The 27,446-nt window shown below is 41.8% G+C and overlaps 1 protein-coding gene across 2 annotated transcripts in view; it reads left to right on the top strand.

Moving 5' to 3' along the window:
• Positions 1-23,535, top strand: part of LOC113167976 (dedicator of cytokinesis protein 3-like) — a 40,505-nt gene extending 16,970 nt beyond the window's left edge. The window contains exons 9-54 of one of the 2 annotated variants that reach the window (XM_026368977.1): positions 68-222; positions 336-417; positions 516-576; positions 667-814; positions 1,859-1,947; positions 2,906-3,031; positions 4,130-4,254; positions 4,348-4,510; positions 4,654-4,760; positions 5,759-5,930; positions 6,044-6,141; positions 6,386-6,469; positions 6,552-6,652; positions 6,753-6,834; positions 7,306-7,476; positions 8,119-8,311; positions 8,476-8,603; positions 8,803-8,949; positions 9,069-9,167; positions 9,274-9,368; positions 9,556-9,631; positions 9,759-9,859; positions 9,945-10,003; positions 10,156-10,304; positions 10,450-10,535; positions 10,650-10,676; positions 10,788-10,883; positions 10,966-11,026; positions 11,138-11,231; positions 13,091-13,239; positions 16,646-16,732; positions 16,985-17,089; positions 17,898-18,039; positions 18,260-18,426; positions 19,475-19,561; positions 19,744-19,923; positions 20,011-20,094; positions 20,209-20,325; positions 20,531-20,655; positions 21,246-21,381; positions 21,457-21,538; positions 21,756-21,871; positions 21,966-22,050; positions 22,171-22,293; positions 22,378-22,460; positions 22,927-23,535. In XM_026368977.1, coding sequence (XP_026224762.1) covers positions 68-222; positions 336-417; positions 516-576; positions 667-814; positions 1,859-1,947; positions 2,906-3,031; positions 4,130-4,254; positions 4,348-4,510; positions 4,654-4,760; positions 5,759-5,930; positions 6,044-6,141; positions 6,386-6,469; positions 6,552-6,652; positions 6,753-6,834; positions 7,306-7,476; positions 8,119-8,311; positions 8,476-8,603; positions 8,803-8,949; positions 9,069-9,167; positions 9,274-9,368; positions 9,556-9,631; positions 9,759-9,859; positions 9,945-10,003; positions 10,156-10,304; positions 10,450-10,535; positions 10,650-10,676; positions 10,788-10,883; positions 10,966-11,026; positions 11,138-11,231; positions 13,091-13,239; positions 16,646-16,732; positions 16,985-17,089; positions 17,898-18,039; positions 18,260-18,426; positions 19,475-19,561; positions 19,744-19,923; positions 20,011-20,094; positions 20,209-20,325; positions 20,531-20,655; positions 21,246-21,381; positions 21,457-21,538; positions 21,756-21,871; positions 21,966-22,050; positions 22,171-22,293; positions 22,378-22,460; positions 22,927-23,535 — 5,652 coding nt within the window. Of the gene's footprint in view, positions 1-67; positions 223-335; positions 418-515; positions 577-666; positions 815-1,858; positions 1,948-2,905; positions 3,032-4,129; positions 4,255-4,347; positions 4,511-4,653; positions 4,761-5,758; positions 5,931-6,043; positions 6,142-6,385; positions 6,470-6,551; positions 6,653-6,752; positions 6,835-7,305; positions 7,477-8,118; positions 8,312-8,475; positions 8,604-8,802; positions 8,950-9,068; positions 9,168-9,273; positions 9,369-9,555; positions 9,632-9,758; positions 9,860-9,944; positions 10,004-10,155; positions 10,305-10,449; positions 10,536-10,649; positions 10,677-10,787; positions 10,884-10,965; positions 11,027-11,137; positions 11,232-13,090; positions 13,240-16,645; positions 16,733-16,984; positions 17,090-17,897; positions 18,040-18,259; positions 18,427-19,474; positions 19,562-19,743; positions 19,924-20,010; positions 20,095-20,208; positions 20,326-20,512; positions 20,656-21,245; positions 21,382-21,456; positions 21,539-21,755; positions 21,872-21,965; positions 22,051-22,170; positions 22,294-22,377; positions 22,461-22,926 lie in introns of both variants that reach the window. The other variant, XM_026368976.1, reaches the window with a different exon arrangement.
• The last annotated feature ends 3,911 nt before the right edge of the window (positions 23,536-27,446 follow it).

Below are 27,446 nucleotides of genomic sequence, written 5' to 3'. Positions count from 1 at the left end.
TGCCTTAGTGTACATGCTTGCAGTGAGGACCCTTCTTGTTAGTGGTCACTTTATTCTTTGTTCCCAGGGCGACAGCATCAGACAACGCCATGGTGACGGTTGCCGTGTCCCTGTGTCACACCACCTCTTCATCAATCTGAAGAGCTTTACCTACAACAGCATCAGTGAGGATGCGGACGTCTTCTTCTCCCTGTATGACACTCGTGAGGCCAAACAGATTAGGTAGGTGGAGGAATTTCAGTGCACAAAGCTCTTAATGGTTCCAAAATGCAGCAGCTAGACAGACACCTGTGTCCAGCAGATTGACTGCGACTGACAGATACTCTCTTTTGCAGTGAAAAGTTTATGGTGAAACTGAATAAAAATGGAGGACCAAAGAACCCAGAGAAGGTGGACCGTCTATGTGCTCTCTTCACGGTAAGCTCTTGTCCCTTTTAGCCCTGAATACAACTATTCTGCATTTCAACATTTATAGGAATACGCTAACATATTGCACCTCATGCGCTTCTCTCCAGGACCTGAGCAGCAAAGACTTAAAGAGAGACCTCTACATTGTTGCACATGTCATAAGAACCGGTAAGCCTTCAATGTGCAGGAGCATGTTTTTTGAACAATCTAGTTTTCCTAGAGATGGGCTTAATGTCTCCTTATCCTTCTTGTGTCCAGGTCGAATGCTGCTAAATGACTCAAAGAAAGGCCCTCCTCATGTGCAGTACAGACGGCCTTATGGTTGTGCTGTTCTTGCCATGAGTGATGTTTTCCACACCATAACAGACCTCAAAGAGGAGAAGGACTTTGTGCTTAAAGTTTATACGTGAGTATACATGGAAAACCTTTCTTCCGTTTCATCTCCTTGATTATGAATTCCTTTGAAATCTTCCAGTGTGAAAATAGAGACACTGGAAATGATGATTGCCGTGTACGCTTCAGTTTGCTCTCTAAGTGTCAGTGTAATTATCTTGTAGTTGCATGGATTCTATACTTTTGGAAATTGTGCATGACAACCTAGTGCTTTAGTGTTGATGTGCGGTGTGTTTTGACCAGAATGATAATGAAGTGTCCTCTGGAAAATCAATAGCTGCTCACCCCCGGCCTGAGATAGGGCACTTGGCGTGTTGTGAATCTGGCTTCTTCTGTTAGGCTTCACCACAGAGAGCCACTCCTGTACACACGCCAACCCAATGAAGGAAGGAGACACAGAGAAGGACAGGGGAAGAGACTGAGGGAGATGACACATAGATAATTGAGCAAAGTTTGAGGACGGAGAGGACGAAGCTCAGCATTTTCTCTTGTCAGTCAACAGCTTGAACGTCTCCTTGTGTCTGCAGTGTCCTACTCAACGTCAGCTTCGGGTCAGAGGTTATTCCTATAGTTTGCTGTGCTGTAATCTGACATTTTTCTTGTGTGGTATTTTCCGGTTAACTATACAGCGCCGTGTGAAATACAGATTTCTAGAATAGAAAGCTGTCGTTTTTATTGGATTTCTCCGCTGTTACGAAGAGTTCTTCCCTTTAAAAAGCAAGCAGTGATTCAGTGCTGAGCTGCCTCCAAACTGTCGGCTCCTATAACGCTCCAGTCTGTGCATTTCCCCATGCCTTTCCCAGGGGCCCACGGGCCCACAGTAATGAAAAAGGCTGGTAGAGAGCTGGCTGTCAGGTTTGCTTAGCGTGCTGTGCATTTGTGCTAATGTGCTGCTTGATAGCACCTCCCCCTGCTGCTACCTTTTCTCCAGGAGGAAATCGGCTCTGGGACACATGCTGTTCATGTAGTCCCCATGCACACAATCCTGATCCCTCCATCTGGACCCACTAATGGGTGTGTTGTTAACAGTCCTTCCCCAACTGTCTTTTCTCTCCAGATGTAACAATGAGAACGAGTGGTGCCAGATACACGAGAACATCATTCGCAAGTCCAACACCAAGTACTCAGCTCCTAGCACCAACTACGGTAAACATTGTGCCCCTACAGATCTGTTGCCTGTTTCTCTCTCCAGCATTGGGCTTTTATGTTTTCTATTGATGATAATTTGAAAAAGAAACATGTCAAAAGCAGTGAAAGTTTGAAATTGATGTTTTTATCCAGAGCAGCTCACAGTGAGTAAGAGGGTAGGAGATGGATGTCTTGATCAATAACACTGCCAGTGGGTCACATAGACATGGTTGGATATCCTACATGTGTACAGCATTTATTTAACTGTAAGATTTGTAGTTATTATACAAAAACAATCATGTTTTAGATCACTAGTCTCTCCAGTCATTTAAAATTAAAACTGTCAATATTGTAAGTGAGTGAGCTGTTCTGTTATTAGTATAAGTAATTTTCTATTTACAATTTTGCATGTGATAGTACATTATACTCAAGTCAGTGCCTGTCACTATGATAATAATCACCAGAGGCAGAAAACCAGTAGCTGATAAACCAGATATTGTAGCTCCGTATGTGCATTTTGTGTTTAACTGACTTGCTGTGTGGTTATTTGAAAACTGGACTTACTGTGGGGCTGAACTTCTTCTAATTCACTATTAACTTTCTCTTTTATGAGCAACTCACAGTTTAAACTGTGACTCACGCCTCACAAAAAAAATCTGTCACGAGATTTATGGCTACTCGTATTTTCCCTTGCTGCTTTACGTAATTCCACAACACCATTTCTCCTCCCTCCCTCTGTTCTCGCTGGCTCTGATCACGTCTCTCCATCCACTCTCCTGTCGTCTGTTTTCTCCTCCCCCACGTTCTGACTAATGTCCCTTAAATACCCTCTGTCCTCCCTTCTTTTTATGTCTCTTCTTTTTTGTCCCTTCGCTTTCTTCCCTTCAATTCTATTTTTCTCCCACAAATCCACACCTCTTCATTTGCCCTTTCCTCCCCTTTAAACGCACACACACACACCACCCACTCCGCCCAGGCCTCATCATTTCCCTGCAGCTGCTGCGGGGTGACCTGGAGCAGATCAGACGAGAGAACCAGGCTGTGTTCAACAGGGCCCTGGCTCTCACACGCAAACTGGGTTTCCCAGATGTCATCCTGCCAGGTGAGAAGGCAAAAACATTGCATAGGTAATGGGCAAAGAGAGGTTTAGTTAGTAGGTGGAGAGCAGACGCCAGATGGCTTGAAGGAATGAAAAGCAGGGAGAGTCACAGATAAGGGTATAGATGAAGGAAATGAAGGACAAGAGGGATAGGCCAAGAAAGTTAAAGTTAAGCACTGAAGACAAACAGCAGGAAACGTGTGGCCTATTAATGGCTTTTGGTCATGTTTAAAGATGCTAAATTGGCCTTGTGTTATGCACTTTCGTCACATGTCAGATGTCATTGTGTTATTTCAGTTCCCTGGTAATTTTGCCCAAGGAAGCAGTCCTTCCTCTGCTATTGATATTTTGAAGACTCTCATTTCTTCTCTCCCAGTTTGCGTTAGTTTGGCATTTAGGACAGGTGCTGAGCAAATTAAAAAAGAGCTCGGGTCTTCAAAGGTAACTCAAAGACAGAAGAACGGTGTTTATTTCGGTATATTTCATCAGCTAACACTGCTCTGCTTTTTGTCAACTGAGAATGTATGATCCTCTCGTCTCCTCTCCAGTTCTTTCCAGTTAGCCTGAAATACCTCCCAATATCACTGCTTGTGACTCAACCGTCCCCAAGGAAATGACTTGGTTATAAATAACTGTAATCTGATTTTATAAATAACTGCAATATCTTCCTCCACTGTTGCCACTGATATTTATTCCATTAAACATTGACCTCATAAAAGGTGCTGAGGCAGTCATGTGCTACAGTGTATTACGACTCAGTGGGTTCATCTCTCATTGACAAAAACATTGACGTGTGGTGAACATCTTAGTCCGTACGACAGTTTAATTCATGCCGCCCACTTCAAGTTCCTCTGTGGAGCAGCTGCTGACACGCACTATACATTATAATTTATTAACAGGGGACGTGATTCATAGTCTGGAAATGTCTGAGAAATCTTTGCCTAATCTGGGTAACGCAGAACCTGGCGCTAGGAAGCTGACACGATGTTGAGGCAAAAAGACTGCTCGTCTGATTTAGCGTTAGACTTCTATAATGTTGTTCCCATTAGAAATTGGTGGAATTCTTTTTTAAATGAAATTTGTCATGTATAATTGTCCTAGGTGACACACGCAATGATCTGTATCTGACCCTGGAGCGGGGGGAGTTTGAAAGGGGTGGCAAGAGCGTCCAGAAGAACATTGAAGTCACGCTCTATGTACTCTACGCCGACGGGGACACACTCAAAGTATGACACATAGGTACACAAGTGATTATGTACCATAAGCAAAACTACATATGTGACTAAAAAAACAATCTGCCACGCTCCTTTTCTTTTCAGGACTGCATCAGTTTGGGCTGTGGGGAGCCCAACATCAGTGAATATCACTCTTTTGTCTTGTACCACAACAACAGCCCTCGCTGGAGCGAGATGGTCAAGTTGTCCATCCCCATAGATCGCTTCAGAGGGTCCCACCTACGCTTTGAGTTCAGACACTGCTCCAGTGAGTCAGTTATGCAGCCCAGTGGCAGTCATCACTCAGTACAGGAATTTACTAAGACAGGTTGAATCCCACTCGGAGCTGTATGCTTTGTGTCATGTAATTATACAGTGTGATGCATGATTTTCTCATGTACTTTCTTTTAGCTAAGGACAAAGGGGAGAAAAAGCTGTTTGGTTTTGCCTTCACTCCTCTGATGAGAGAAGATGGGACAACGCTGTCAGATGAGAGTCATGAGCTATATGTGTACAAGGTACGAGCAGGTTTAGAAAATGCATGCGTAATGCATTCATTCTTAAACACCTGTTATTTATATAAAGATTTCTGGGCCATTGTAAATGTTTTGTATATATATATGTAGTTTACGTACATCAGAGAGCTGCAATTAATATACAAGAGACTTTTGGAGCTTCCAGGAGAGGTGGGATGCGACACATTTTGGTGTGTCTTTGAACTGTGTGTCTTTACCTTCAAAATTAAAATATATTTAAATGTGGTCTAACTGAGACAGGCTGTTTCTGTGTTGGCTGGGTCAGGGTGCCATCCTGAGAGGCAGCTTGAGCTTACCTGAGTGCCTTCATTATGTTTTGTAAGCTATGGACCCTAGGTCATTGCCTGCTCTGTGGCTTACAGTATTAAATGAAATGCATCATCAAAAAGGTTTAGCCTGTGTTTTAAGCCTGAAATTCAAAGATTGCAATAGCTGGTAGTGGATGTCAATAATGTAAATGACGTAATACACAAAGTAGCTTAATAAGTGATGATTTTCAGTCTGAGCAAAAAGGTTCTTCATCTCTGGTGGAAACAGTTGTCTATAACTAAATATGGTGAAATGATGAATTTCCAGCCTGGTTCTTTGACTGACATCAATAAATCAGTCTTAGAAACCTCCTGCACCTCCAGCGTGTCAGGCTAGTTAACACTTATGACATACTAGTATTACTGTATGTATTGTGATCGATATAACTCAGACTAAAGTTTTAGAGCTCAAACACTCATTAACAAGCACCATTACTATGTTGGAAGCCAAAGAAAATGACTCAAAGTAACTTCTAGTAGAGTGAACACCCACTCATTTAACTTGTCAGTGGCAGAGACACTTGGCTCGGGCCAACACGAGAGCAACCCGCTGCTGTTGTAATCAGTTTTACACTGGAGTCCCTGCTCTGTAGAGATCCAGGTGATGAATTACTTTAGTCCGAACTGAATCCAAATCTTAATGGGTCTTCTGTGACGCTTTTGTGTCTCCAGTGCGATGAGAATGCCACCTTCAGTAACCAGGGACTGTACCTGAGCCTGCCCTGCTGTAAAGAGGATTTCAACAGCTGCCCCAACCTGCCGGCCAACCTGCCTTTTCAGAGAAGCCCCAAAGAGACCTTCTGGGTCTCCACCATACTCTGCTCTACCAAACTCACACAAAATGGTAATCCAACACCTTAAAGGTTTTTTTTTTTCTATTCCATATTTTTTCTGCTTCTTTTTTTTTTCTTATTCAGTCACAGTCACAAACTCCGTTGGCTCTTATTCTGTTCTCAGTGGACCTTCTGGCTCTGCTGAATTGGAAGGCTCATCCAGACAGGGTGTTAGACATCCTTGGTCGGCTGCGTCAGATCAGCGGCGAGGAGATTGTCAAGGTCATTGTTTTCAGATGTTGTATCTAATCATGACAAGGATGTAAACAGGGTGTCGTGAGCTCCACACTGCAAAAAGTATTTAGGTTATACATTATAATGAACACAACATATTATAATTTCCGAATTAGAAAGCGTTTATTATGATGCGTTCGGATGGAGGGGCTACCCTTTGTTTCTATTTTAGCTACCATCAAAGCCGTTATTGCGATGGTTGTGCTGATAGTTGTTTCTTTTTTCCTCACAGTTCTTACGAGATGTCCTGGATACGCTCTTCTGTCTTTTAGATGAAAACACTGATAAATATGGACCGCTGGTTTTCCAGTCACTGGTAGGACATTGAAGGAGGCACTGTAACTGTACTCATAAATTAAATGATGTAGTGTAACGTCTTCATATACATGTGTGTTCAGGTGTTCATCATTAACCTGCTCAGGGACAGCCGCTTCTACCACTTCAGACCTGTCATGGACTCCTACATCCAAAACCACTTTGCTGGAGCTTTGGCATACAAGTACAGCATTTAACTCAGTTCTTTCTAGTAAACCTAATAATCTAAACAAGTTAGATACCTACCTGGTTGGTTGTGATATTGACTGTGACCATTTTTACAGAGAGCTGATTCGATGTCTGAAGTGGTACATGGACCGCTCAGCTGAGGTCGTCCGACAGGACCACATCCAGGAAGCCATGAGGGTAAAGTACCATGCACAGGGGTGTCAGGTAGTCAGTTTCAGAGTGGCATAGTAAAACGAGTTAGTGTCTGGCTCCTTCTGCTGGGATTAATTAGAAAGGTATGAGGAAACGGTCAAATAGAAGAGGCTGATAAGGAGAAATGTGAAGCCACATGAAGCCTCGGGAAGTGAATTCCCTGCTGAGACAGAAGCTAATGAAAGGAAGTTATCAAAAACCTGTGTAGATATTGACGTGTGCAGAGTGCAATATTTCCACCTGGTCTTTGAATTTCCTTTATGATGAGATCATGCGAAGACATATTGTGCTATGAGACCTGGAAATTACAAACATTTCTTTTACCTATTGATTTTCATCCACTGATTCATTCAGTTCTCAGTACTTTTCCCTTTTTTCGGGAAGTGATGATACGATGTGACCTGCACCTCACCTGACTGCATGTCTTCTTCTGAATCTTGCCAACAAACCCGTCAGGCTCTGGAGCATCTGTTCAAGTTCATCGTCCAGTCTCGTATCCTGTACTCGAGGGCCACCTGTGGGATGGAGGAGGAGCAGTTCAGAGCAAGCATTCAAGAGCTCTTCCAGTCCATACGCTTCGTCTTGAGCCTGGACAGCCGCAGCTCGGAGAACTTGGTTTTCACTCAGGTCAGATAGTTTTCACTCAGTCACTCCTATGTTATCATTAGTTATAAGTGTTTTTGTGTTTTTCATCTGGCCATCCCCTTATTTTGTCTTTATTTTCATTGATTAATTTCAGTTTGTTGTTTCTCGTTTCATTTTTGTTACTTGTTTCACTTTTCATTCTGTACATTCTGTGAATGATGCGTCGATGCTTCGCCCCCCCCACTGTTGCCCCATCCTTGGCCTGCTCGTGGACAGTTTAGGGGTGTGATCAGCTGCATGCGTCTCTGTGGCCGTGCTCCGGGGCTGTCGTCCATCTCACTTTCAGCACCCCCCTGTGTTGGTTACACAGTGCAGCAGAGGCTGTGTGTCAAACAGTCTGCTCTCACTGGATGAGCTATTCTTAAGTAACTGATATGCAGTGAGTGCTTTGGATTTGGCTATTTACCTAGTTATTGGATATTTCGTTCTACCTTATGATTTTGGTTCTGTTCCTTTTGGTGGATTACCAACCATTTCATTTGTGGCTATTCTGTGTAACATCAGGGCAAATTTAAAACTGTTAATGAGATATTCTTTGTGATGTTTTAGTAGAGTGTAGATTATTTGAAACAAGTTATTCCACATGTACAAAATATTTCTCTGTGTCATTGTTTCCCCCCTCAGGCAACGCTGTTGAACAGTTTCCCTGATATCTTTGATGAGCTGCTGCAGATGTTTACTGTTCAGGAGGTAGCCGAATATGTTAGAGGCACCTTAGGGAGCATGCCCAGCACAGTGGACATCGGGCAGTCTATGGATGTAGTCAAACTGCAGTCCATTGCTCGTACAGTGGAGAGCCGCCTCTTCTTTTTCCCTGGTGAGACAAACGTGAATGTTCGACAAGAGTTTCCTTTGTCTAAAGTTTCCAACTATACATGTCCATGATGCTTGGAGTCTAATGCAGTCTAATGTTTATAAAGGGCTTTTCGCTTTCATCCTCACTCCGTCTCCTCTTTTTGTCTCCTTTCACTCTTTTCTCAGAGTCTCGAAGTATTTTGCTGCCTGTGGTTCTGCATCACATCCACCTGCATCTGCGCCAGCAGAGGGAGCTGCTAATCTGTTCTGGGATCCTTGGCAGCATCTTTGCCATAATTAAGACGAGCTCCATGGTATAACACACTGTACTATATGCACGCAAAACACATATGACTGAAAATCTCATTTGATAGATTTGATGATGAACATTTAAAATTGATTAGAAAATTTCGAAATACCATCATTTCCTCATTTGAACTTGGGAATGCAGCTGTACTTTTGTTCTTGATTCGGCGTTCATCTGCTTCTTTCAACTTGTTCTCCGTATCTTAGGAGTCTTCAGTTCAGGAGGAGGTGGAGATGATGGTGGAGAGTCTTCTCGATGTACTGCTGCAGACTCTGCTTTCCATCATGAGCAAGTCTCACTCTGTGGAGACATCCAGAGGACAACGTTGTCCCCAGTGCACTGCAGAGATAACGGTAACCATCTACTCAATGTGTCTCTTTGATGTAAAAAAGAAGGAAATATGTTTAAAGTTTTAGTTGATTAACCTTTCTAAAATATGTTTTTCCATTGTGTGTGGTTTCCTCTTGTGCAGGGGGAGTATGTATCCTGTCTACTCTCTCTGCTCCAACAGATGACAGAAATACACTTTCATCATCTACTCAACAATTTTCATAGCAAGGAGGAGCTGAAGGTGGGAAACTCTGAGTCACACAGCGGAGCAAGATTATAGCATTTTTCTGTGGCTTTCTTACTACATGTACGTACTTAGACCGCACAAACTTTTTATTTCCCTGCAGGAGTTCTTGTTGAAGATCTTCTGCGTGTTCCGCAATCTCATGAAACTGACTATCTTCCCCCGAGACTGGAGTGTCATGAGACTTCTGACTAGTCAGTGAGTCTCCTTTTCCATTTCTGTCAGTCTTTGTCCCACAGTTGGTGAGGGAATACAGCCAAACATTAGATCAGGTTCTCTTCAGATAATCCTGCTCTGAAGGTGACGCGTGTGTTGCAAGTGTTTTAATCTATTTTTGGCAGCTACCTCCTTTGTAAGCTGACAATGTAATGTTTGCTTTCTGCAGTATCATCGTAGTGACAACACAGTTTCTGTCTCCGGCGCTGCACAAGAACTTCTCAGAGGCAGATTTCGATTTCAAGGTATGTGTCAGAGAGAGCGGGGCTGGTTATTTAGAAAACGAAATATTTATACTAAATATTTTATTGCATATCTTAATGTTTTATTTAGCATTTTTCATTTCATTGTCCATGTCTGTTTGTGTGTCAGGTGTGGAACTCTTTCTTCAGCCTCACTGTGCTTTACATCAACCAGCCCAGTCTCCAACTGGAGGCACTCGGTCCAGCCAAGAGAAAGAAAGTCCTCGACAAGTACGTAAAGACCATCTGTTCATTGTCTGTAGGTTAATAATGTATTCAGCTCACTACATTTGACTACCCACTCTTTTCTTTGTAGGCATGGAGATATGAGAGTCATGATGGCATGTGAGCTCTTCAGCATGTGGCAAAAATTAGGTGCGTCATCATCCCCAGTGTACATACATACACAGACAAGCCAACTCGCCATCTTCCTCCCCACGGACACACAGACATAGTGTATCACACTGAAACTCTATCGTTTAGATAGATATGATGTGAGATAACATGCAGATTTCTCTGGAAACCAGGTGACAACAAGCCCCACTTCATCCCAGGAATGATGGGACCCTTCCTGGGAGTCACTTTGGTCCCTCAGATAGAAGTTCGAAATATTATGATCCCAATCTTTCATGACATGATGGATTGGGAGCAGAGGAAAAATGGCAACTTCAAACAGGTCATTATAATATTATTGTGTTATTAAACACACATTGTGTGCTTTGACAGTTGTTGTGATATAAATTGACAGCTTTTTGTCACACAGCATGCCTACATCTTTTGGCTGAATGTGTGTGTGTGTGTGTGTGTGTGTGTGTGTGTAGGTGGAAGCAGAGCTGATGGATAAGCTGGACAGCATGGTGTCAGATGGGAAAGGCGATGATAATCACAGAGAGCTCTTCAGCCTTTTGTAAGCATCCAACCTATGTTTAGTGAACCCGTGAAGTGATATTCAGAATAATGCTGCTCTCGTAGAATCTCCTTCTAATATACTTCTCTGTGTTGCTTGGCTCTTGCACCTCAGGACCCAGCTGTTTGGTCCTTATCCAAGGTGAGGTGTAATGCCTTTTGCAGCCAGTGCCAAGAGACATTTTGATTCATATCTGTTTACTCCTCACGGTCCTGATCTTTACTAAGACCGTCTTCTGTATTTTCTGTGCAGCCTGCTAGAGAAGATCGAGCAGGAGACCTGGAGAGAGACGGGGATCTCGTTCGTCACGTCAGTCACAAGACTTGTGGAGCGATTACTGGATTATAGGTATACTGAGATGAAGTCGCACATCTTAACACTTAACACGTTCGTTTATCGCATGTCATTAGAGAGCACTTTTTCTGTTTAGGGACTGTATGAAAGGAGATGAAATGGAGAATAAGAAAATTGGTGGTTCCGTCAACCTCATGGTGAGACATTCTTCACAGTTCTTTAGTCTAGATTTTATAAACACATTTATGATTATTTCCACACTTGAGAAAATACTTTAACTGTTTGTTTTCTTTTTAATTTGATCCCAGAACTTCTACAAATCAGAGGTCAACAAAGAGGACATGTACATCCGTTACATCCACAAGCTGTGTGACCTCCATCTCCAAGCAGAGGACTTCACAGGTAAAAGAGATATTGGATCATTTTTGTGATATGGTTTTGTAAAGTTGTATTTATGTTTGGTTTGCAACCTCACAAAGACAAACTAGAGCTGCATTTTGCATAGGTACTACAGGCTTTTGCCTCATCTTGTACCATGTTGCTCTGGGTGTGAACTTAAATAATCAAGAGACTCTCCAGTGTTCAGCCATTTGGAAAGAAAGCTGGAAATGACTCTTCATTCAGCACAAGTAGCAAAGAAGGAGAAATGCTGCTTGTGTGTAGTGGGATTAAGGCCAGTGACATGTTAATAACAGTTTAATAAGAAATGCAGTGATTCACATCATTGTGGAATGCTGTTGTTTGCTGGATAGTCATGCTAGAGTAGCTCCTGCAGTTTATGTTTATGCTATCGTTGCAAGCTGCCTGCTGAGATTGAATAATTTTGCCAGGTGAAATCTGCTGTGACAGCACCCTCAGGACTATTTGAGTTTATTCCGACTGTATTTGATTGACATCTTCTTTATGCTTCAGTTTATTTTGTTGCTTTTGTCAGAGAAAAATCCATTTTTATCTTTAACATTCATTGCTATTATTATCATGTGCTGCCCATTGACCTCACTTACTTCCCAGCATAGCTCAAAGGTCTAATTAATGAGAGGCACTGAAAATATAAGTAAGCTTGTTGGGCCTTTAAGCGTTTTTTTGTTTCAAGTCTACTTAGAAATAAGGCCTCAGCACAACTTTGGGCAGCATCTTATGAAAACTGACAAAACTCTACCACACACAGCAGACTGAACTCCGTATTCAGCCACAGATAAAGAAGATAAAAGATAAAGACAAGAGTTATGTATATTATGTATATGTAGACATTAGCAGCAGCCCATAAATTTACATCGCATTTGTCCATTGGTACATCAGAGGATACATCACGGGTTATCGTACATTTGAATAAAGCCTGGTGATGCCACTAAATTTAAATAGGACATCAGGGCAAGTTGTCAGTTTTATGTAATTGTGTAAAAGGCTTAAGTGTTCTTGCCTTACTCACACAGTTGGCAGAGCTGTATTCGTGTGTGTGTGTGTGTGTGTGTGCACGTGTAAATGTAGCCAAATATGACTAATTGAACTTACCCTTATCCATCACTTATGTAAAACAAAAAACAAGCAGCTGGCAAGATAATTAAAATACTTTTTATTCTTCTGCTGAATTGGCTGTGATTGCTCATGTGGGTATTGTGTGAATCAGTTTTTGCTTGATACTTGAACTTGTATTGCAAGAAACGACACAAGATGATGTCACATTGTTAGTTTTGCCAAATCTATTTAATTTATATAGCAACTTGGCATTGTCCAGTTACTATTTTTTTTTCTACAGTTTTGCAGTAGTGTCCAAGAAAAACCTTAGACAAATCCAGCCAAATGTTTAACTTGCTATATAGCTGTGCACCTACAGTTGAAATGAGGACAGTATTAGCATTAGTATAACAAATGGTTTATGTGACAAAGGTGCCAAAATGAAGAAGAGACAATTTAACTTAGAGTTACGTTCAGGAGAGGTTTGTTCCAGAACAACTGAGGTCAACTGTAATAGGAAGTGAGAGTAGCTGGTATGATTTCAACTGGGCAGGTGCTCTCTGAACCTCTGGCCACACACAACAACACACAAAACACACATACTGTGCTCTGGGCAACTTGCGCTGTGTGTCAGTGACTGCGTTTTGTGACACAGGCCATCTGTTCAAAATGTCTGCAAGGTATCTGTTCATCACTGAGGCAGATTGTGCAGACTGTGCAACATCTGTAGCTTTGCAAGAGAGCAGATCGTCACAATGATACCTTCTCACTCTGATGACCTTTGACCCGTATCCTGTCTGCAACAGAGGCAGCATTCACCCTGCTGCTGTACTGGGAGTTATTGCAGTGGGAGGACCGGCCCCTGAGGGATTTTCTCCACTACCCGTGTCAGAGCGAGTGGCAACGCAAGGAAAACCTGAGTCGTAAAATTCTCCACTACTTCAACAAGGGCAAGGCAAGTGTTTATTTTTATAGCTTTATCTCTTATTCCTGTTTTCACTGACTTCAAGCGAGAATTTCAGAGGCATGTTAAAGGGCTATCATTTCTGACCTGCTCCAGCCCTTTGCTGCACTCAGATGAACATAACACAGTATGAAATGTGGAACAATATGAAAATAAAGAACACAAGACAAAATACATTTTATAGTGATGGAAAAACACTAGTGGCTCTGTCTCTCATCTGCAGTGCAGCTGTTCCAAAGCACAATTACATCTTACCCTCATTAACACACATGGAGCGAGAGAATCCTGTAGTTTAAAAAAATAATATTTCTCAAAGTTTCTTTCTAATCTTTTCAGACTTTTTGTGAACTCACCGTGATTTGTTTTGCTCTGTTACAATATATTCGTCTTTACTCAGCACTTAGTCACTACACATTGGTAGTCAAATCCTCCACTTAAGTAGCTACAACACAATGTAAATATCTTCAGTTACAAGCAAAAAAAATATATGTAAAGATTTCATAGTATATAAGTAATACATAAGAAACATAGTGTTATTATCACACATTATGCTTTTTGATGCTTATAACTGATACAGTCGTTACATTAATGTCTTTGTATCATTGGCCATATATTTTACATTACTAATCCTAATGTAGTAACTAAAGCCAGATAAACACAGTGAAACAGGAATTTAAAGTTCTGTGAGGTGCAAATACACAAATTAGTTTCCACCACACATTTATAGCTGAAGCAACCTGCTCTATGAAGTACTGTAAGCACACCCAGAACCGTGCAGAGCAAAATCATCTTGTTGACATTAGCAGTTATCAGTTATTCCTTGTCATGCAAGAGTTTTCAAGGCAAACACTGAATATCACAATAAAAATACTGACGTGCTGCCTTTGCCTACACCACAGTGCTACACTGTGAGGGTCGGATGTCTGCTCAAATGTGATTTGGTTCACAGAATCACTCCTCCCTGGCTGGTATTCATCCTCAAAATTAAATTAGTTGACTGGTCTCTGTGCTTAGGAGAGGACAATGCCCTCTGGACCCTGGGAGCAGCTGAGAAAGAAATAAAATTGGCCTCCTTCATTAACTCTTTGTCATCTCTTGTTTTTGTTGCTGATCCTCTATTAAAAAGTAAGTAGCCGCTCTGATTCTGTGAAGTCCCATGATGCTCTGAATGTTAAAGTTCATCCAGGACAAACTTGAGAGCTTAAAAAGCAGCGTGCAGGTTGGTGACCCCACTAGATTAATGGTGTAGAAATTAATTTTGAAATCGGTTATATCCACAGTCCCCTCTGAAGGTATTGAAATGACTACTTTGCTTTTGCTGTGCACCGAAAACATTTGTGTTTAAGATCAAGTGAGGGATATGAGGTAAAAGTGTTGAATTTTACGGCATGTTAAACGACAAAGGATATAGCTCCTTTTGTGTCAGATGACCCAAATTTGGAGTGAGCAAAAGTACTGAAACTGACATATTGAAAACTTGGTTTTACATCTCTTGTTTGCAAAAATACATCGAGCCTGCAGGTCACTGCCACCAAACTCTTGGTTTCTTCTTTAAGCTTCTACCGCAGCCTCTTTCAGTTGACGTTTGTTATTCTTCCTTTAATTCCCTCTTCAGCAGGTCAAACACATCTTCAGTCATTTGTTGAGTTGGTGCTGTGTTTTGGAAAGTCTTCTTGCTACATGACGAAGCTCTTCCCCTAGTTTTGATGCATTTCTCTAGATTTGCTGACAAAATGTTTCCGTACACCTCTGAATTCATCCTGCAGCTATCACCATGAGGAATCGCATCAACTAAGATTAGTGATCCCCTTTTCAGAAGCAGCCGTACAAGCCCATGCCATGAAACCCCATTCACTGTGCTTCACAGAAGAGCTGGTATGGTTTGGATCATGATCAGATCATTTCTTCCCCCACACTTTGGGACTTCCATCACAGTGCTAAACATTAATCTTGCTGTCATCAGCTCATTTCACTTTATTCCAGAACTTTCGTTGCTCATCTAAGTCCAACCTGGCTTTCTGAGTCCTTCGCGTGCTCTTTGGAGGCTGCCAGTGATGTGGTTTCAGGTTTTTTCTTCACAGCTCTCACAGTACTTCTGTTATCAGCTGTTGTTGTTTTGCTTTGCTGACCACTTATGTAAGTGCTGCTCAGCACGCCAGTGGTTCCTTTCTTTGCCAAGACGTTCAAAATAGTTGTATTCACTATGCCCAGTATTTAGTGCAATGCCTCTAATTGTTTAAAATGGCTTGTTTTTCTCCCGATCCTCTGGTTTTCATGTTGATTTATTCTTTTTTTTTTTTAGCAAATATAGTTCTTCCAGATAAAAACCCAAGTCTAAAATCATGTGGTTAATATCATTTGAAAATCAATCTCTCGGGACACACTCGGGTAACAAGTCAGTCACGTGTTCCATTACTTTTGCTCAAATTTTGGATCATCTCATACAGAAGGAGCTATCTTCTGTGTTGTTTAATGTACTGAGGTGGAATATAAAAGCTGAAATATTAGCCTGGACAGACTTTCAGAGAGTACTACTCAATACGCTGCGCACTGACATCTGCACTATTTCTACTATTTTGAAAACTAAAATAAAAAATATATATTATATAAAATAATATATAGAACATTTATTCTGCAGACTAAAATAATGCCTTTAAGTAATTTTCTTTTGTGTGAAAGTTTTTGCTCTTTTATCTTCATTATCAGAGCTTATTTTAAATGTACATTTTTGCCTTACAAGTTACAAATCATTAAATGCTTCATACAGTCTAATTTGATAATCGTTAATATTGATCCCACTGTCAGTAACTTAAACAAATCAGTACCACTGTTAAAATTATTGACTTTAATTAAATTTCTACACTCAGTAATTCATAATGTCACAATGAAAAACACTGTTAGGAATTTTAGTATTGAAAATCAATGGTCCACAATGTCCACAAAGTCCCTGATTAGGTTGCAGCTTGGGACATTTGTTGCATCTTCCCATGCTTCCAGTCTGCCTCTCTGCAACTCACTACTGTTAAAGGCCAAAAAAAAAAAAATATTAAGACAACAAAATCAAAAACTGAATCTATAATTTATGTTGCCACTACTGTGCTTCACCATATGAATGGTGTTCACCTTCATGAAATGCAAAGTTTAGAAGCTACAACTATACACAGTTGATGTTTTCATCTAGCTGAGTACTTCCAATACTTCTGCGGATTGTAAAATAAAGATAAAACCCTAACCCTCCCTTCCAAATTCACCACTTAAACCCCGTCCTCTGAGGTTTCCAAACTTTTATCATAATAATGATAAAATTAAGTTTGGTTGTAAAGGATAAATAAAGCTTTAATGATTTCTTCCATTCAGTATTAGCCTCATCTATCTCATCATTTATGTGTCTTCGCAGTGCTGGGAATATGGAATCTCTCTTTGCCGGGAGTTGGCTTTCCAGTATGAGACTTTATATGATTATCAGAGCCTCAGCTGGATACGGGTGAGTAAAGTCCTGCATGTTGCAATTGTTACCAAACAAGCATCCTCTGCAATGCTGGAATGGTGAAGTTTTCTGTTCCCTGTCTCATTGTCATGCTTTGTTGTGTGGTGAGAAGCACGTAGAGCATCAGACACTATGTCCTGATTACATGTGCACACCCACACCTATCAGGAAACGCAGAGGATGTACTAATGTGTGTGATTAAATCATTATTTATCATGACTCTTCTGCATGTTTATCAATCTCTGACAGAAAATGGAGGCAGCATATTATGACAACATCATTGAACAGCAGAGGATTGAACCTGAGTTCTTCCGAATGGGCTTTTATGGCAGGAAGTTTCCTTTTTTCCTCAGGGTAAGTTTTACTAAATCTAGTTCATCTGGCCTGGACTGACACAGTTATGATTCTGATGATGTGGGCAGCTACACAGCTCCTTCACGCTTCAGCAGAAAACAATGTCAACTACAGTAGCTCGTGCAGGACAAAAAGAACTGGCTGGAAAAATCTGACTGAATATGTATCAGTAAATCAGCAGCATATAGAAACTTTTATTTACCTGGATAGTTATATAAAGTGTAGTAAGTTGAAAACAGGTTCCCACATGGGACCCTTTAATTTTAAGTGGTTATTTACTTACTCAGTTTACTTATCCATATCCAGCTTTAAGATATTTAACCTGTTGGCTTACTGTTTAGTAATCAGTCACTATGAATATAATAGATGTACAAAAACAATGCAGTCTGCTTGATAAATGAGAAATCATTAAACAAATTGTTCTGACATTGTTCTAATTGTTTTGAACTCACCTGTGCTGGACGCTGTTTACTGTAAGTCATGACTTACAGTATGACTTGTCTGATGGTACAACCAAAGTGAGATGTGCAAAACACCCTTGCGGTCAGCTGTATTTTCAATTATGGAAAGATTAATAGATGTGATAAAATTGCACTAGTAAAAGAAAACTGTCTATTACAACTTATTAAAGCTATGTCTAAAGCACTGGCGTAAACACTGAGCGTTATTGACTAAATCCAAGCTGAATTAAATGATGTGTACAGGTTTTAATGAGAACTAAAACTGAAGAGAAAAATTAATTAACACTGGTCTTTTTATAAACATACAGCATTGTGTATAAACAGATGTTATCTTCCTTAATCTGCAGAACAAGGAGTTTGTCTGTCGTGGTTATGACTATGAACGACTCGAGGACTTCCAACAAAGGATGTTGGGGGAATTCCCACAAGCCATTGCCATGCAGCATCCCAACCAACCTGACGACACCATCCTGCAGAGTGACGCTCAGTGTATCCTAACAGTCTTAACAGCTGAAAACATGTTAGATTGAAAAGACAGTTTGTAAACATGACTTGCTTACACGTAAAATATTCATATTGCAATCGTAGAATTACAGAACACAATAACATCAAAACTCACATTTAACGAACTGGAGCCAGCAAACGTCTCCGTCCGTCCTGTTCCTTCTCTGTCTGTCTTGCTGTCACTTCCTTGACACTGTGCTTTTAGACTTGCAGATCTATGCTGTGACTCCAGTGTCAGACATCTCTGATGTGCCTCAGCTGGAGCGTGTGCCTGAGAGAATCAAGAGCTTCTACCGCATAAACAATGTCAGCCGTTTCCACTATGACAGGCCTTTTCACAAGGGGCCCAAGGACCGCGAGAATGAATTCAGGGTATGGCGAGGCAGCAGTGCCACTCTCAGTCCATTTCCTCCTCACACACACAAAATGCTGCATTGGTTTATAACACCAGTTAAAGACATGAAATGGATTAAACTCTGTGGAAACTGCGCATTTTTCTTTGTCTAGATAAAACAAATCAGGCGCTTCAGGTGATGTAAGCAGGTGCAACACCCCCTGGTGGCCCCAGTGGAGCACTAGGGCTTATGTGGACAGTAATGCCTTCAAAGCCCCTAAAAGCCTGTATTAAAACATGTTAAAGTAAACGTTCACAGTGTTTCAAGTTTGTTTTAAACAATATTAATGTGTCTATAAGAACACAGGGTTTATTCACCGTATATCTAAGCCTGGAGATATCTGTCCTCCAATCAGTTTCAATAAATGAGGAGGGACAAAATCCACTTTCCCCGGCTCTGTGTACAAATACATGTCAACATTTAGATGAAGGTCATATGGAGCTTTACCTGCATCTGAAAAACTGACTGTATGGGTTTTTTAGGATAAGGAACACAAGAGAACACAATGGAAGAAACTTTAACCTTATAGCAACTTGATTTTTTTGTCTGACAATACTAGATATTTGTCCACATATGACTGTGTAGCAGCTTTTGGAAATGTAATTTACAATAGTCCTTAACTAAACCGTAGGTGCATTAGTCATTAACACAGCAAAATGATGTCATGTGAGAAAATGGCATTACTGTAGGAAAAAAGGAAAAGTAGGCACAAGCAGTTTTAATAATTTCTTTATAATAACACAATCTTAAAATTATTACAAAATTATAAAAAATTAAAGTTACTGTGAATACAACCTGCAGGCCTTTAGAGACTTGTACCAGACATGATACAGTAGTCTTATGTGACACAGTGACCTAAATTACACCAGGACTTTTTCTCTTTACTGAACTGACCCACATGCTACGTTACAACACTGTTATGAGGTATTTCACACAATCTGTTCTTCACAAGCTTCTGCGGTGTTACCAGACGTGGTTGATAGGAAGCTTCATCGCTTCTGTTCTCTGTCTACGTGTTTTAACAGAGTCTGTGGATTGAGAGAACAACCCTGATACTCTCCCGTCCTTTGCCCGGGATCTCCCGCTGGGCAGAGGTGGAAAGGCGAGAAGTGGTGAGGAGCTCAAACGCTCATTCCTATATTTCACATACTGCCTCCTGAGGGATGCTGCTCAGTTCCCTTGACCTCCCTTACAACTTTGTAACTGCGATTCTGAGGGCGGGCTCGACTGTACACAGACTTCCTCCCCTCTTATCATACAGTAGCTTGGGGTGAATGTTTGTATCTATTTGCAGGTGGAGGTGAGCCCTCTGGAGAATGCCATTTATGTGGTGGACAATAAGACCCAGGAGCTGCGGACCCTGATCAGCCAATACCAACACAGGCAGCATCATGGCAACATAAACCCGCTAAGCATGTGCCTCAATGGGGTCATAGATGCTGCTGTGAATGGAGGCATCGCCAGATATCAGGAGGTACCGTCGTGGAGGGAGAGAAAGAAGACTGCAGAAATTATGAATCTTTGTTGTGAGAGATCTTTTACTCATCCTTTTCTGTGCCAGGCCTTCTTTGATAAGGACTACATCAGCAGTCACCCGGAGGACACAGAGAGGATCACGCATCTCAAGGATCTGATGCAGGAGCAGGTCGGACTCAGCTTTGATGTTTATTATGTGGGAAACTGCTGGTTAAACAGACTCACATGATAACGGAGTAAACATACTTTTCTCCTGATTTTTATTTTTATTTTTTTACAACAGGTGCATATTCTCGGAGTGGGGCTGGCTGTTCACGAGAAGCTTGTGCATCCAGAGATGCGTCCCCTTCACAAAAAGCTGGTAGACCAGTTTCACATGATGAGGGCAGGTTTACATCATGTGAGTAGTTCCACGTGGGACTCCTGTTTTCATGTTTTGTTGGAGCCATTTTAGTTTTTATATTTTGCTTTTTCAGGATATAGTTTGTGATGTGTGTTTCTACGTATTTGCATGTTTGCAGAGGATGCAGCATATTGTATGTGCTGTGTTTTCATGCATGTGTGAGCAGTGTAATTATTCAGAGCAGTACATTGTTGGATCCCAGCAGGGTGTACCTGGCGTGGATCGATTCGTTCCTGCAGGTTGTACAGGAGTCAACTCTCCCAGAGGAATCCTGTCCTCCCACAGTCACATGAGCCCTGAGAGTGTGCGGCTTATACACAGACACAGGTCAGTCACACACCAAAATATAACACAGTCACATAACACAATGAGGCAGGTCTAGAAAAGACCCTGAATTCAGTGAAGAAGGTTTTCTTAGAAAGCCTTAAAGTATATCTTACATAGATTTTAAGAAGCTCAGATTTCAAAGATATGAAAGTTGGTGACACTAAACTGTCCATAGATGTTAAAGTGAGCATACATTAATAATTTGTTGTCTATCTGTCTATATCAGCCCTGCGACCCACTCTTGCCCAGTAACAACTGGGAGTCCAATACCCTCACAACCCATAATGGTATAAGCAGTTTAGATAAGGATAGGATTGGTGGACAGTTGCATTGACCACAGTAGAAATTCATATGGTCAAACAAAAAATGCCAAATACCAGATTTGCAGCTCCATCTGATGACTCAGGGTTATGAAATAGGTTTACATTATATAAAAACCTTGACTTGGAGCGGTTTTATTACTTTTTGGTATTAGTATATTGCAATTTTTTCCCCATCGCAGGGTATATTCTTAATTTTAGACAAGTGTAAACTGGAATCATAAAACACACAGAGATAAATGAGTGTATACCACTGTCTCTCTCCTGCAGCCCCCTGAACCTGCAGGGTTCGATCCGCCACTCATCCTCCTCCCTGTCCTCTCACACATCCAGCGAGGCAGGCAACCTTGTCATAATGACCGACGGCCTGATGGGGGAGCACCCTGAAGAGGCATTACACATGCAGGTAAGGCTTGAAATGAAGCACACGCCGGCACGGGTGTAGCGATGCGGCGTATTTCAAATCGTATCTGTTTTGCAGCCGAGCCCCTCCTCCTCCAGTCTGAGTTCAATCCGCTCCAACTCTTCCCAGATCATCAACTCCGCTCCCTCGAGTGCCAGAGGTAAGTGACACAGCTGCAGAAAGCCACACAGGAGATGAATGTAGGAACCGAAATGTTCATTATCGCGTTTTGACCAACCTCATTATTTTTGTATCTGTTTCTATTACATGGATGTATTCATGGTGGTTTAACAAGTGGCAGGTGTTTAAGGGAAGGGAGAATTAAAAACAATATCTTTCACAGATATCTCTTAAATCAAATACATATCTTTGTCCAGGCTCACCTTCGTTGCCTGATAAAGCCAAACACAACCGGGAAGTGATGATATTGTTGCCATCTCATCGTGAGAGAGCCAACAACTCCATGTACTACAATATGGCAGAGAATGGACAGGTGAACACAACTGGAAACTGTGTTTTCTGTAGAACTGTTCATTTCTAAAAACACGACAGGACGTGATTTGTGACTGTGCATGTTTCTTTTTCAGAACAACCACATGCAGCGTGCCTTACTTCAGCAAGTTAGCCCTTGTAAGCCGTGTGCTGATCCTCACATGAATCTACCAGAGAAAGGCAAGACACCAGCTAGTACTATGAAAACGTGCATGAATCTATTATGTAAGTAAAGTGTCCCACAGATTATGCTAATGTGTTTATGTTCTCTCCAACCCCTCCCCGACCCCCCCACAACAGTCTTTTCTAACGCTCCCAGCAGCTGGAGTCTGGATGGAGAGAACAGGGAGCAGGTGTCCTACATGCCAGCCTCTACAGGAGGGGTAATGATGCCCCCTGTCCCGCCCAGGTCCTTCCCACCAGGTATTAACAGTTTAGTGGTACAGATGTAAATGGGGTATTTTTCTGGTTTTATAATTAATAAGTTATTTTGATTTCTATGTGCAGGAAATTTTCTGATGCACTGTGACACATTTCACCACCAGAACAGTGACCCTCCCCCAGCCCTGCCTGTCCGTTCTCTGCGAAAGGTACAGATATCATTCAGGTGTACAGATATGCGATTTGATTTTTGCCTTGAGAGACATATTTAAAATGACAACTTTGGTCTTTTACTGCATCAACTGTGCTTTTATAAAACTTTCTATTTTTCCAACTGTCAACATATACACATTCTTTCATCTGACAGAGTTTTTGTTAAATATACTCCATTCCAATGCTGATGTTTGATTGCAGACAGTACCTCAGTCGCTCCATTAGTCAAGTCATAATTGTGAAGCCACAAACAACTGCCTGAGACAAATGAAATAGATGTTGACGCTGTATCTTAATTCATTTGCAGCTTGTATTTCCAATATTTCCGACAGCTTGTGAAGGCAGCAGGGGCACTGTTAAAGGTCGCTCCGATAACACTGGGAACTGTGTCCATGACTGTGGGTTAAGAGAAATGTACCCGTGACACCCATTGTGTCTCCCGCTGTCTCTTTCTCTTTCTAGTCTCCTCTCCACCCAATCCCTGGCTCACCCACCAGTCCTCAGTCAGCTTTGGGGGGCAGCAACTCCACTCTGTCAGGCAGCGCCAGTAGTGGGGTTTCCTCTCTGAGTGAGAGTAACTTCGGGGGCCAGTATCCAGACCCCGGTCCCATCAGGAATGATGCCCTGGAGCCTCTTCCTAGTCATCTGTGGTCCCCTCCTGATGAGTACCTGGCTTCTCCCTACCTGCACATCCATTACGGCGGACCAGAAATCGACTCCATGGACCCAGTTCGCCCTTTTCATTACCGTAGCCCTGCCTCACACCCGCACTCACACCTGCACCCTCACACTCATGCCCACCCCGGGATGGACAGCCACTCCCACGGGCCACCGCCTCACCACCACCCTCCCACTCACGGCCCTCACCACATCCCCTACCGCAGGCCTCAGCCTCCGGCTGTGCCACCTAAACCTTATCTGAGAGAGGGCTGCATCCCTGAGGAGGAGCTGGCACCTCAGCCCATCCCTCTGCCCCGCAGGATCTTCCACTCCCCTCACGGCCACAGAGAGGACCAGGGGAAACACACCTGGGAGCAGTGTATCAGTGAGGAGCACGAGGAGACGCAGTGAAGAAGAGGCTCCATCTACATCTCATTAGAGCTCTTGTCTCCTTGTCTTCTTCGGTTCATGCGCACTGAATTAAAGGAGCAGCAGTAGAAGGCGTCTAATGTGAAGCGGTGGAATGTGCTCACTTCACCCTTCTTGCTCTGTGTTTTAACTTCAGTGCACATGAAGGAAAGAAAAGAAGGAGGAAATGAATGAATCCACAGTCTGAGGCACAACTGCCATCACTGCTCCGTGTGGCCTCTTAGATATTCTTTAATAGAGAAAATGATCTGTTGAACAACAAGAGATTCACTTTATTCCAAAATTGATATTGATTGTACACAATTGTACAACTCGTCTGTGAGCATGTTTTTTCGTTTGAGAATAATACAACAGTTTTGTGAAACACGACGACCGTGATCATAACCAAGATGATCCCAGGTTCGGTATAAGCTCTGAACTCCCTTAATTTAGCTTTTCATGTCAGTTTGATGACACAAGGCAACTACAGAAGGTTATTGTTCACAGTGAAGTGACTTCTCTGCTTTAATGCTTCATACATATGAATTCTTATTTTGATAAATTTGCTACATTATATTTCAGAGGCTTATGTCGATTATGTTTTTCAAAACACTGTTAAGTGCTCCTTAATAGTGAATCATATCAAATTGCGCACTGTAATACGTGTTGCTGCCGGGCTGTCATAAAACGCAGGTGTCTAAGGTTGGACTTGCAGCGCTCCTCTTGGACCGGCATCTCAACGGACATGAACTTGACGATTTCCCATCCGTACCACGAGTATGGAAACCTACGTGAATGTATTCAGATGAGATGTTCTATTTGTAATGCACAAGCTGCAATCCTGTTTTTTGTTCAAGTGCTTTAATTTCAGTCTATGTTGAAGAAGTCTCTATTTGTCTTGTTTGCGTGACAAAGGTATCTCAAAAGGAATGAGTGTTTGGCAGACTGAGGGGTAACTGAGGACCATGATAGACAGGCCCTACACCTGTCGTGTTTCACGCTCACGGTGAATCGAGAAGGGACAGAACGAAGACTCTCCACTTCACACCTCAAACACCTGCCGGATGCAGAAAACGAACCGCTCTCTCACTCTCCTTTTCCCTCCATCTTTTTTCCTTCGTTGTACGGTTGCCAGACTATGTTAAGCAGTGAGGGCTGAATCTGGACAGCTGCGGTGGCATTGCGTCTGATGACACTGTCGAGACCCCCCACGTGCTGAGTGGCCGACCGAGGGGGCCGCTCTCAGACAGTGTTGGAATCGCCTACCTGCCTTAAGTGCACTCAAATGCAGTTTGACCCCTCATCCGGACTGTGAGAAGCTTGTTTAGTGACAGCCGCTCTCCTTTTCATTCTGTTCACTATATGCTTCCTGAAGGAAAAAAAAAAAGATATCTACCTAGTGATGTTTTTGTATGGTTTTGTCCAGCTTTGGTTTCAGATTGTTGTTTGGTTTGTAGCGCTAATATTTCTTATTCTGCCTGCGGCTCTTTCTCAATCACCTTCTGTTGTGTGAAAACCGATGATGTGTTGCAGAAGAACAGAGAGAGGAGGTTTACTTTTTGTGGAGCAGACCAACAGCGCTGTTTATCGTGATGTAGTGAGATTGGAAGGATATAGCTAATATTTTAACAATTACTTGTTTTCCTGGTTGTTTTTTGGCAGGTGGACGCTTTGTGTTACTGTACATCAAGTTGTCAGCTGACTAGACAACATCTATTTTTGTATGTGAGATCATCAGTTGTGTGAACATATTTCAGAAACCGTACCAACACAGAAGGCCCAGGTCCTGCACAGGCTGCTGTACTTTGTATGGAGATGAACCTGAGGTTCGACATATACAGTATGTGAGTATCTCTGCGAGCTTGATGGCACTGAAGATAACTGGTGACTGAAGTGATACTCAGAATATAGGTACAATAGAATTTTTCAATGTAAATTCTGTTATTGTACATACAGCAGTATTGTGAAATATTTTTGAGAATTATTGAAGACGCCCTCAAAAGGCTTATCATTGTTTTGTGTATATACATGTACTCCAGAGATCAATGTAATTGATAAATATCTATAATCAGTGTTTGGAAAAAGGACAAATCCATTAGACTGTGGCTGTTTCCACCGTTCTTGACTTTGAGTCTTCTCATATAAATACTTTATACACTTTTCAATGTGCTTTCCTGTACATATGGTGTTAGCATGATCAAACAGTGTTTGGTTGTAAAAGTGGTTTTCCTACTCCCATAACTGCTGTGGTATGGAATTCATTAATGATGCCAAACATTAAAGACAATCTTTTATCAGCTGCAATGCTTCCTTCTTACCTTCGCAAGCGCCACCACTGGAGCAGTATGTGGAGACAACAGCAGGGGGCGCTCTTTGTTTTAAATTGACATTCAAAAGTGTGACAGCAAAGTGGTGAGAGCAGCTCTCAGTAGCACCATGATCCTCCCAGGCTCACATGCATTTGTCACACAACAATTTTATTTTCCTGAAATACATAAATTCAACACAGTACAATGCACGGTATTGTTTGAACTGAAATACTGCGGATAGAAAATATCAAGGATTATGTGTGACTGCAGCACAGAGTTAAACCTCTTGCATGTTTCTGCTGACGTTGCCACATGCAGCATTCATGGCATCAAGTAATGTTATTAGGTCTAACAGTCTATGTTCATGTAATTTCTCTATTAGGAATTAGATGTATATATGTAGGAACTCTCTCCACACCCTTGGGTGGGGACCCAACCACACAGTGACACACTGCTATATAGTTCAGCAAGCCATACAGTCTTTCACCTCTTCTCTTTCATTTTCAGGACATATACAATTGATGTGACATATGCACTTTCAAAGTGTCGACATTACTCAGATGTGTTAAACAATTGCTGTTAGTAAAAAGGAGAAAGTTTTGAATATGTGTGGATAACATGTGACACAACCCCTGGGTCCATGACAGATGAAAAAAGATGAAGAAAGGATAAGAAAGAAACAAAACAAAAACAAGTGTCTTCAGTCACAGTGACAGCTAAGGTCCCTGCTCTCACAAGCTCAAGCTTCACTCTTGTGTCTTACATTATACTTTGAGATTCACATGCAATACTGCAGCTCTTTTTGTTCGATATATGGAAATGCAGCTGGAAGAAAATAACCCCACTGTGCTTTTTAAATGTTGGCTGGCTGCATAGTAATGTCTGTGCTATAGTGGATGTGCTCTGGCCACAAGTCAAGACAAGCTGAGCTTACATCATGGGAACAAAAAAAATGTTGAGAGTATCAAAAGAAGTGACCCACTGAGACTCTGTGTATCACGCTGTAAGTCCCATAGAGAGATAGATAGATAGATAGATAGATAGATAGATAGATAGATAGATAGATTTAGCCTCGAAGCTCACCTGCCTTTAGCTCAGTAGCACTGAAGTTGCCGGCATTGGCAGTGTGTGTGTTTGCCTCTGAATGTCTTTGGCAACAGTGACGACTGTGCTCTCTCTCGCTGTCTCACATATCCACGGTGCAGTCAAAAAAAAAAAAAAAAGATTTAGGATGAAAGGATCCTAGCTGCCTCTCAGGAGGATGATGATGCTGTGGTGCATGCTGATGCAGATACTGGATTTTTATTTTTACAGCATCACTGTGGCTCCTCTTTATTTTACACTTCTCTCTCTTTGTCAGTCCTATTTCTTTCATGTCTTAAAGCCTCAGTGTGTTGACCGAATTCAGCATAAATTAAATTATATATGATAATTTTAGCACATGCACACATACACGCATGTCAGTGTTTTGCTTGGCATGCAGGCTGAGTTCTTTTTCTCTTCCGGGGATGCCCTGTCTCATTCTGCAGTTATTGTTTGGGGCCCAAGAGCACATTGATGTGAAAAGCATCTCTCAAATTCTGGAAACTCGAATGACAAGCTGTC

Source organism: Anabas testudineus, chromosome 7 (genome assembly GCF_900324465.2).
Source record: "Anabas testudineus chromosome 7, fAnaTes1.2, whole genome shotgun sequence".
Lineage (NCBI taxonomy): Eukaryota > Metazoa > Chordata > Actinopteri > Anabantiformes > Anabantidae > Anabas > Anabas testudineus.
This window is presented reverse-complemented; position numbering and strand designations above follow the sequence as displayed.